The 11,486-nt window shown below is 44.4% G+C and overlaps 1 protein-coding gene across 1 annotated transcript in view; it reads right to left on the bottom strand.

Moving 5' to 3' along the window:
* The window catches only part of DRP2 (dystrophin related protein 2), a 41,946-nt gene that overhangs the window by 7,401 nt on the left and 23,059 nt on the right, over positions 1 to 11,486 (bottom strand). Inside the window, 12 exon segments of the mRNA XM_043569584.1 lie at positions 440 to 583; positions 1,408 to 1,473; positions 1,725 to 1,790; positions 2,099 to 2,235; positions 3,538 to 3,649; positions 5,299 to 5,465; positions 5,789 to 5,946; positions 7,613 to 7,698; positions 7,928 to 8,129; positions 9,064 to 9,138; positions 10,163 to 10,224; positions 10,532 to 10,592. Of these exon segments, the coding sequence (XP_043425519.1) occupies positions 440 to 583; positions 1,408 to 1,473; positions 1,725 to 1,790; positions 2,099 to 2,235; positions 3,538 to 3,649; positions 5,299 to 5,465; positions 5,789 to 5,946; positions 7,613 to 7,698; positions 7,928 to 8,129; positions 9,064 to 9,138; positions 10,163 to 10,224; positions 10,532 to 10,592 (1,336 nt within the window).

Here is an 11,486-nt window from a genome sequence, read left to right as displayed (position 1 = left end):
TTATTACTTTCAGTAAGTGATAAGTACCTCTTTCCATTTCTAACACTGAAGATTCCTTGAGGGCAGAGACATGAATACTGTCTTCTGTAATTCTCTGTGTTTGCATTCTCTCTGCTTGCATCTACTGAGTACTTGAAAATATTTGGGTTGAGTTCAAAGGATTCAATTAATTATTATAATAGCTAGCATTTACTGAACCTTATGATAATCCAGGTACTGGCTAACACATTTATATGCCTGATTTCCTTTGAAATTCTACAAGTGACCCTAGGAGGTAGATACTATTATCATCATCCCTATTTTATAGATGAAGAAATGGAGGATCACAATATAAGTAACTCGTTTAAGGCCACATAGCTAGGATGTGGAAGCATCAAGACTCAAATTCAAGCTGTTTGACTCTCAAACCCACACAGATCTGTGCCATCACCATACCCACCGGTTCTCATCCTCTAAGTGTGCCAGGATCTTCTCTAGCTCCCCCTTGCTTTCTGTGGCCATGCTGCATGGAGCCTGCTGTCCAAAGGCTGTCTCCCGGTCTGTAATGGGGCTGGAGTGCCGCAGCAGGTACTGGTCCTCATCTCTGCATGGGTGTGGGGAGAGGAAAAGGAGGTGGCCAGGCATTGAACCAAGAAACATCACAGGGCATGAGTTCTCAGCTTCCAGCTCAGGCCTCAGGATACATATGCTGGAAGATTCACTTCTAAGTCACATAGAAAGGGAAAGGCTATATATTCAGGTTTAAGAGGGATGAAAAAATAAGATGGCAGAGGTCATGGTTGAGGGTATAGGAGAGAGGGTTTTCAGGATGCTGGGGCTTCTGGGTTCTACCTAAAGCTCCCTGGGAAACAATGAGCAAATCATTTCCCATTCTGTGCTGTTCCCTGACCGTATCCTCCTTTGCTTCCTCACCCACCCAGGGGCTCACTGCCTAAGTCCCAATCAGGACCAGCAGCTTCTAAGCCTCCTGAACATGCCAGGAATCTCCCTAGGAATAAAGGGCCCCTTCTCTGACCTATAGCACCAGGGAATCTCTCAAGTCACACTTCAGTTAAGTCCCTGATGTCTCCCCAGGATGTGGCACTAGATGGGGCTTTGGCATCTTGAGCATAGGATAATGATTCATTTCTGCAACTTTAAATGAGGGCATATTCTTCTTCCTTCAAAACTAGGCATAGAAAGATGGGAGCTTACAAGAGGAAGGGACCTGGGCAGATGGCAAATCCATCAATAGAGAGCTTCTATTACCAAATACTGTGCCCAGAAAGCAGCTTTCCTTCCTTGGGGCTTCTAGGACCCTAGCCACCATACTCCCCTCACCATCTTGAGGATATATCCTTCCCAAATTGTGGCAGGGGGATCCCAAAGAAAATTATTCCTGGAAAATAAGCAGCTGTGAAAACTTACATGCTGTCATCCGGGGACAGGCTGTCATTAAAGAAGGAACAATTTTGACTTTCCATCTCAGCAAGCCTGGGAAGAAAGAGCAGGAACAGAAGGGAAAGCAGGATGTGGGGACTGTTTTCATCTCAAGACTCTAATCCCACAGTGGGATCATTAGCTTTGATGGCTGCCCCAACTGCCCTTAAGTGTTGGGCATCATTGGCTGCCACATACCCCACTATGCACGTCCCTCTGGTCTTGACTCCATTCTCTTTGCCCTGACTGAAAACCCCATCCCCCTTAGACTCTTGAAAATCTCCCTCCTCCAAACCCAGTGGTACCTGCTGGCAAAATGCTCAATGCGGGAGTGTGTGTCAGCGTGTGGCAACATCGGGGAAGAAGCCAGCCTAGAAGAAAGCAGCAGACTCAGGCAGCCAAAGAATGGGTAGCTGAGCAGTCTGTTACCTTACAACAACCCTCCCCACCCCCTACCACCAAATTAGGGAGATGGGAAAGAGTTGATGGGAACAGGATACAGAGACTGGATTCTAATCTATTTCTCAGGCCAGATTCCTGTCAGGCACAAGCTGAACTTCCTTGTTACTAGTCAGGTTTGCCTTGGAACATTCCTCTAGCCCATGTGGGACTCAGCCCCTACACAGCACATCCCCAGCTCAGCAAGGCCTGCAGCCTGTGCCCACCCACTGGTACTCACGTTTCACTGTAGTCAGCCTCCAGCACTGATTGCACAGGCAGATAACCTCGCTGAGGGTGTTTGCTGAAATAATGCTTTGAGCGGAATTTGTTCTTTAAAGTTGTGGCAAAGTCCCTCATGTTCTCACTGGATGTGGTCTAGGGGGAGACAGGGCAGAGGGACTCACCCTAATGGCTTCGAAGGTGCTCCCCTAGAGCAGGGAACATGACTGGTAATCTAATCTTAGCCCCACTCCCAGAAAAATGTCGAGAAGGGTACAATGCGAAACTGTGAACACTGGTTGCCTCTGGGAAGTTGGACTGGAGAAGTGGGAGCAAGGCTGAGGAGAGAGGGGGACTTTTATATTTTATATGCCTCTATATTATTGGACTCTTTTACAGTAAGTATATATTTGTTAATGCAGGAGGTACAGCATTCTCAGTCTCTCATCTCCATCTAGTTTTCCATGCATGATTTTTATAATGTTTATTTTCTTTTTTTTTGAGGGTATTTTTATTTTTTTAATGTTTATTTATTTTTGAAAGAGCATAAGCGGAGAAGGGGCAGAGAGAGACAGAGACACAGAATCCAAAGCAGGCTCCAGGCTCTGAGCTGTCAGCACAGAGCCTGACTTAGGGTGCAAACCTATAATGTTTATTTTCAAGTGATAATAAAATAAAAATAAAGGGCAAGCTCCCCGCTCCCACTGAGTCACACATGTTTCTGTGCCAACAGAATATGGAGAAAAGATGGTGATTTACAGGGATGGATTCTGGGGAAACAGGTTGAAAACTGGGGTGGTAGGGTGGGAGAAAGAAGTGGGGAGAGATGGCAATATACTTGGGACTTCAGGAGTATCCATGGGGCAGAAAGGGATAAAGGAGTTTGGGGAGTAGAGTTAGCTCAGGGATCTAAGCACAGAGCTGTGCGTCCTGAATACAGCACAGGAGAAATTCTATGAGTGGAGTTCAGGAATGCTGACCCACCTGGACTCAGGTGGCAATGAAGGGCACAGTTCCCAATGAAAACCAAGTGGAATCTGGGGACCCAGGTAAAGAACATACCCTTTCTAACCTCCAAGAGACTGAGTAATTTGAGCACAAACCTTGGTATTGACTAGAAGGTATGGAAGAAATGACAAAGTAGCAGGTAAAGACTAGGTGACAGAGCAATTCGGGAAATTATGTAGGAAAAATTAAAGTAAGCAATGGAAGTCTAGTTGCCGGGAACTTCCTTTCTCTCTATTTTTTCCTGAAACTTTTCCCTGAAGGAAAATAGTGAATGCTTTTTTTTTTTTTTTTGAGAAAGAGAGAGACAGAGACAGAGACAGAGACAGAGAAACAGAGAGAGTGCAACTGGGTGAGTGGCAGAATATAGTTAGTCCATGCTTGGCAAAGTGGATCAAGGGCCTAGAACCTGAGAACTGCTTCCCCCTCCTGCCCGGCCTGGAGGCTCCATACCGGGGTGTAATACTCCATGATGGGGTAGTGCAGCTTGTTGCCTTTGCTGGCCCTGCCTGTCAAGAAGCAGGTCTGGCAGATGTCCACGTTAAATTCTTTCAGACTCCGGTACCTTGGGGAGATGAGAGGTGATAAGACAGAGGATCCAATGTACCATAGTGACCTCCCCATTTCCCTAACATCCAAATATATACACACACATTAGAAGGGGGCGGGACATGGAGTCATAATGCACTCAACCTCCTATACATAACAGTGGCTTCATCCTCACTAGATAACTAGCCTTAGTCTAAAGACCACAAACCTCCATGAAATTACATGCTCAGACTCCTAGGAAGTGTGGGGAATAGCATTGCCTCACCATCTTTTTTAAAAGGGTTCAAGTGGGAAGGGGTAAAGAGCTCATGATGTCAAATAGCTTTCTTTTTTTTTTAAATATAATTTATTGTCAAATTGGTTTCCATACAACACTCAGTGCTCATCCCAACAAGTGCCCTCCTCTATGCCCATTTCCCCTCTTCCCCACCCCCTATCAACCCTCAAACAGCTTTCTAAACAAAAATAGCCCCAAAGGGTTCAGTCTAACAGGTACCACTGCCTACGTTGGAGAACTTACACTTCCAATTCAAAGGCCATTTATTCTACCAGCCTTGGGCAAGTCGGCTAAGTTATTTCCAAAACTTGTTTATAAAAATAACTCTATTATTACTAAATATTGACTAGCCCATAAGATCCAGGTCCAAAACCTGGCTGAACTCCCCAGACCAGACCTAGTAGTGCACAATGGTGAAATGCTTGGACTTAGAGAAGTCAAGAGGATCCAACGTCTATTCCTGGATCTATACTAACCAACGGTGAAACTGGGCAAGTCACATTCCACGTCTGTGCCTCATTTGCTTATAGAAAGCAGGGCAGTTGTAAAGAGAGTGCCTTAAGGCTTTAAAAAGTTTTAAAATTGAGCATTTTATGATGAAAGCCTGGAGAATGTAACCAGGGAAACTTCAAATGTATTGCAATAAGGCCTTCTTTCTTAAGCTTGGTGGTGGATGTTAAAAATTTCAGGGATTTTCCAAGCCAGTTGTTAAATACAACCATTATAAAAAATTACTAAACTCACAATTAAGTAAATGATATTAAAAACAAAGGTAACACATACCCAGAACCCATCACCTCCTAATTATTTTCCTATTATCTATGCACTTGAGGTTGTTTAAATCTATCATCTCTGCTATAAATAGTGTACAACCATGCATCTCTTCTCAACCTCTTGTGGGTACCTGGACATCAGCCACAGTGGGAGTATTTACATCATGGAAATTAGCAAATACTACACATTAGGTTTTGTTTTTTGTTTGTTTGCTTTGCTTTCTGGGGAGTCAGTTGTGAACCATTTGCCAGCATATCATTTGGTACACAGGTGATCTTATATGTCTACTTAATATTCCCTGGGAGACAATGAACAAACTACTTCCCTTTCTGTGCTGTTTCGCCATCCCACCCCCTACTTTTCTATACATTTTTTTGTCAGTCTGGAATACTTCATAATATAAACTAAAAGAAAAGAAAATATTTCATCATTTCTGATTTTCTAAAAAGTTAAACATTCAGTAGTAGAAAGGATTGCAACAACATATAACAGCGTACCATAGATTAGCTGTAATTATATAATTATGGAATATGTACATTGTTTCATAATATATGATTTTATATGTAACATGGCCTATTTAACATTATCATTCTAGCAGGTATTGCTTTCCTTACCTGAAGCCCTTGATGGGGCACTGCCTACAGATAGAGCACTTGGTCTGATGCTTCACTTGCTCAGCAATGGTGACCCGATGCAGGACAGCCAACCACACCATGGATTGGGGCTCCAAGTTGACCCACTCAAGGAACTGTGAAGCTTCAATGACTGGCTTCCCAGTGCTCTAGAGAAACAAGAACCCCAATGGAAATGAGTGGGGCCCAAAGCGTTCCTAGAATGGTACTCCTCACAGGGACAGGAGAACCAGCAAGGCCTGGGTTGGCCTATGGCCTATTCTACAGAGGTGTCTACCTACTGCCCTGTCCTAGTTGAGCTGGCACTCTCCCCAGTAGGACTCTAGACTTAAAAGCCCAGAGAACCCTCTATTTTGTTGTTCTGAAGAAACTCCTTTACATCTGAGTAGTTCAGATTGAAAGCCTCACTCGTAGTTCTCCCTCCCTTCCTCCCACCTTCCCTCTCATCATCCCTACCCAGTCCCATACTCACAAAACGGAAGCAACTACGGACACTGGGCTCCACGTTGCTGCCCCCAAAGGCTGCCACTTCCCCCAGCTGACGGGGCACCTGAATAGCCTCATGAAGCAGGACACCGAGGTGGCGCTGGTCACACTGGCTGCCTGAATTGGCTACTTGGCTGAAGAGGTCTGCTGGCCCCACCATAAGTCATGGCCAACCCCGATGCAGGAATGCCAGCGAATGGTGTGAGGAAAAGGAGAAGAAAAGGAAGACAAGGAAAGAGTACATAGACTTAGCTAATGACTTTTGAAACTGGAATACCTAAAGATCTATCCCTGATCTTCTAGAAGCCCATGATTTATAAAAAGAGCAATCTCTGTGTTCAGAGAGAAAAAGCAAGACAGACACAAAGAGAGAGAGAGCATCAGAGAGAGAGAGAGAGAGAGAGAGAGAGAGAGAGAGATGAAGACAGAGAGCGGGCTGCATGTCAGACCAGTGCCAGACACAGATATGGCACTGCTGGGAAAACAGATTCTCAAGAAGCAAGATGAAGGGGTGTGGAGTTTAGGTGTGCCTGATCATGAGTCCCCTCGTGTTCACATAGCTCATGTCATCTGACACTACAGTAAACTCTCAACTCTCCACACAAATGGAAACAAACACTGACATGGATCATCCACAAATAGGAGATGATCACCTAATTGACTATGGTCTAATAGAACATAGTCTAATGTGTGCAATAGACTATGGTACTTATATTCGAACATGGGCTATATCTGCCCTGTGAGAACTACCCCCATGCTACCGCAATCTTAGCAAAGCTCCTTCAGCGGTTCTTGTCTGTCTCATACATCACCAATGGCTTAGAAAATACTCAGAAGTGGAAGGCATATGGCCTGGATTTTAGTTCTGGGTCCATTACTGGCTAGCTTGTAAGACCTTGGATAAGTCATGAACCTCTTTATGCTGCAGTTTCCTCACTTGAAAATTGAGAAGAAATAATTAGTATCCATTCCTTCTCAAAGGAATATTGGGAGAAATAAATAATATCATTGCTATGAACATGCTTTGCTATGTCTCCTTCCCTTTAAAGTTTTCCCAGGCCACTGTCATCCATCTTCTGTGATCTGATATAGCACATATCCTTTGCCATTCAGATTATTCTAATTAACACTTTCAAAAATGCTTTCTGTGTACTTCTATCTCCTCCTCTGGACTGTCCACAACCTAAGGCAGGGACCATGTCTGATTGGACCTTGTACTCACCACATTTAGCACAACGGTCAACACACATTAAGCACTTGACAACTAACACTGCTGCTGCAGAAAAGTACAAAAAGCCATACAGAAGATGGAGGATGGAGGGGAAAGCAAAGGTAGTATAAACCAGAGAGATTAAAAACTACAGAAATGCATACTATTCACCTACCAGATACTGGGGATTTTTGTGCCCTGCCCATGTAATCACATGGGGCGTCTCTAGTAGAATGTGTGACATGGCTTGAGATTCAGACTATGGGAGGGCTGAGCCTGATAGGCCACAGGAAAATAGCACTAGGAAGTCAGGCCCTTGGATACCCCAGGAAGCCAACTCAGAGCTTAGTCAACTAATTATATTAGGTCAGAAGAAGTCAAAATCCTTGGAGTAACACTGGAAATAATAACAGGTCTTAGACCCATCTTAGCCTTTGACTGTTGTGGGTTTTTGCATTAGCCTGGACCACTGTTAGAATGTAGCCTGAGTAGTGCTCTGCTGAGTCATAAGACCTACCCTCTGCTTATTTTCACCCTTCCTCCTCCTATCACGCCTCTCCCTCCACCCAACTCCACTTCAGACTTTGGAGTTGTACTCACATTGCAATTTTTCCTTTACTTCAGTGCCACACAGGCATGCAATGCCGGTCTTAAAGGACAACGCCCGCATCTTTCCACTGCGACCACTAGGTTTAAGAGAAGAGACTGAGAACATGAATATATGTAAAGGGTTAACATCTTGGCATTAATTTCTCTGACAGACTTTATCCCAGCAGGGCTCTGTGCCAACCATGCCCCAAGTTGAGCTAAGTCCAAGTCCACTGTGGGAGTGACCCCTTCTCACAATGCCCACTTCAGATATCCCATTGGATTTCATCCTGGAGGCTTCTGGGGGGGGGGGGTACAGGCCCTTACCTATCAAAAACATTGAGGAGCCAGTTGAGGCTCATGTCCACACAGAGTGGCACATTGACCAGGATGCCTCTTTCCTCCTCCAGCCGTTCATATAAGGCCGTCAGGCAGTGAATGACCTCTACCACATCCATCACTTGCTCACTGGCCTGCAGATCATGCTCATTGAAGATCTCCAGGGCTGTGGTTAAAGTTACCAGGTCCACTGGGAAGGAAAAGAGAGGGAGAGTAGCCAAAAGTAGAACTCCTAGGACTACATGAGAAGATAACACCACTGGCATCACCAAATTTGACTGAATCTCCAGACCATCCATTTATAAGTATGATACAAGATTGTCCTTCACCAAGATCCTCATCCTGAAGAGGGGGATGGCAGTGAAAGGCCCTGGAAATTAACCCCAAACATGTATATACCCATATGTTCTTTGGCATCAGTTTCAAGAAGATGGTAGGATGTGAATAAATTCACCTCCTTTGTTGTATTAACTCCCAAGGAGTCAAATCTCATTTTACATTTCTCTGTCTTTACACACATTTCAACAGCAAACAGGTTTGTTCATGAACCTTGTTCTGAGAACCTAGATACCAGTTATGAAGGCTCAGGTATGTCTGGGTAAATGTGACATGCCTCAAGAGGACTTTCTATTATCTGGAATGATGGAACCAGCCTAGTCAGACATGCCTGGGCCAGGAAGACTGAATGGATAGTCTTCCTAAGAAAGGCCAGAAAGCACATTTTATCTATAGCCACATTGTCCCCTAACCACTGGCACTTGCTTCAATAGTTCTGCTACATTCAATAACCAACTCCAAGATGGCAAAAGAACACAAGCCCCTGATGGCTCCAAACCTTGGGCTGGACTACTTCCTGCCACAAAACAGTTGCTTGATTATCCATGTTGGGCAGGGAAGGGACAAGGAGGAGGATAGTTATGGGTTAATTTAGAAACAAGTCTGGGGCTTGGAAACAATGGAAAGCCCCTGGAAAGAGCAGGTGCCCACAACCAGCATACTCCAGCTTTTGGAGACAAGCCAATCAACAACCCTGGCCAAGGTGGAATCAAAGTGGAAAACAGCTAGCAGATGAGGAAGAGTGGGAGTAGGGTGAAGGCTGCGGGGAAGTGAGATGGGAAACTTACAACGCAGCGCCTTCTGGACTCTGCGTAGCTTCATGGCAGTGCGGTAAGCTGAGAACTTAATGTTGTTCAGATCAGCTACAAAGAATGGAAAGAGGCACACTCAGATCAGGGAAATGCAAATTAAAACCACAAGATACCATATTACACCCACTTGATTGGCAAAAAAAAAAAAAAAAAAAAGAAACAGAAAGTGTTAGAAAAGATGTGGATAAATAAGGACCTGCTGGTGGAAGTATAAACTGATACAACCACCTCAGAAAACAACTTGGCAGTACCTAGTAAAATTGAACATTCACATATCCCACAACACATCTGGCTACATATCCTAGAGCAGTGATTTTCAAGCATTTATTGACCAAGATACACAGTAAGACATTCATTTGATATCACCGTCCAATATGTGCACCCTATGTGTGCCTGTATAAATAACTGAATCACAATATTTCAGGAGATAATACCTTACTAGATTTTTGATAAAGTAAAAACATAACAAAATTAATATTGAATATGATTCTTGCAAAGGATCTGTTGCACTTTCAAATTTCCTAGTCTGTTCACAACACACTGAAATGATGTTAGACCTTTAGACTGAAAAACGTGCACATGTGCACCAGAAGACATGTACAAGAGGTTAGCAGCACTGTCCTTACTAGTTCCAAACTATAGACAATCCAAAAGTCCATCAACAGTAGACTGGATGAAGAAGCTGTTGTATATAAAATGGAACACTCTACAGCAAAGAAAGTGAATGAGCTATATTCACATGCATCAGCATGGATAAAATTTGCGACCTTAATGGTGAATCTCTTAGTAGCCAAAACTAAGGCACACGGAAGTCATATTCATCATAGCCTGGACAGTGTCTTTCAAAGCAGGTCTGTAAGAATAATTCCCTAATGTGATGGTAAAATGGTCTAGGAGGAATGTAGAGCCTCCAGTTGAGGGAGGTGCAGAGGGGAAAGGAAGAAAGGCCACTGGGTAAATGACAAGGTGCTACCTTCTACCCCCATCTGTTTGTTGAATGGAATTCCCTTCTGTTCTTACAGGAAAAAGGCAGCTATATAGATCTCCACCCTATACAGGAACTCTGAATTCTTACCCAGGGTTTGGTATAACTCAGTCATCTTGGGATGGTCCCAGCAAGTGGTCTGAGCCTGGTGGCTACAAACAAAAGCATCAATAATACCGGGGTCCACACCACCCCCCACCCTCCCCACACACATATGCGCTTCACTCAGTGATAGTTTGGATGCAAGGAACTTCAGGATCCGAGGGTGGACCATTAATATCCCAAAGCACCCTTCCCCAGGCAGAGTCTTGAGCTCTTGAGATGAGTAGGAGGAAAAACTGGACTGGATGGAGGAATCCCAACAGATAAGGAGTAACAGCGACAGGGAGAAAAAAAGGATAGGCAAGGGAGGAGGGTGGGCAGGTGAATGACCCACTTCTAATTCAGATGGTCACTCACTTGATGTAGTAGGGAACTTTATTGGGTGAAATTGCTCTTTCCCAGGGAACCTGCACAGAGGCTGGTAAAGAAGAGAAAGAGAAAGAAGTTGGCCACTAATACTTTTTAGGCTCCTGTTGACTCCCCTGCTCTATCCTCCCAACTAGGTGGTTAAGTCCAAAACAGGGATGTCTGACTTGCATTACCGGCTCTTAATAGCCCCTGAAGGTGGGGCAAGACTAATAAACGTACTTCTCTCGCTGATGTTAGGGCAAGGGAAGAAGAAATTGTCACCGATACCCTCATGTGTCAATGATGTGGCAAGGGCATGAAGAGGAATATCTGGCCTCAGCCACCTTGATGATCTCTTCCCTGGTCAGCCTGTCATTTCTATCCATTCAGCTGCAGTGCTGCTAGAGATATGAAGTGGACTACTTTCCTCATGGGACTCAAAAACTTTCCCCCAAAAGGTCAAGCTTCTCAGTCCTATGGGACAATGGGGAATGGTATTGCCCACTTCTCTCTGGTGAGGAATTCTGGAAAAGGATGCCCTTCTCTGCTCCATGTCTTTATCTTCCAGATGTTTGAGAGGCTAAGTCACCTGGCAAACCTCCTCACTGCAGTTTCCCTGGATACAAGAGCCCTCTATAGGTATAGCCTATACCTATAGGTATAGGTATAGGTATAGCATGCCAGTGATTATTTAATAGCAAAGTTCTAACTGCCATTAACATTTATTGAGTTCCTACTATGAGCCAGATACTTTGCCAAATGCTTTGTGTACATATCTAATTTTCACATCTGTATATCCTCACCATCTCCACTGCTACCACCCTGACCTGGGTCACCATAATCCCTCACCTGGATTATTACAATGTCGCCCTTCTGCTCAAACCCCTCCAAAGGTTCTCAATTCCATTCAGAGTAAAATCCCAAGTTCCTACCATAGCCTACAAGGCCTTCGGTGCTCTGGCCT

The sequence above is a fragment of the Prionailurus bengalensis genome, chromosome X, assembly GCF_016509475.1.
Source record: "Prionailurus bengalensis isolate Pbe53 chromosome X, Fcat_Pben_1.1_paternal_pri, whole genome shotgun sequence".
NCBI classification, from domain to species: domain Eukaryota; kingdom Metazoa; phylum Chordata; class Mammalia; order Carnivora; family Felidae; genus Prionailurus; species Prionailurus bengalensis.
This window is presented reverse-complemented; position numbering and strand designations above follow the sequence as displayed.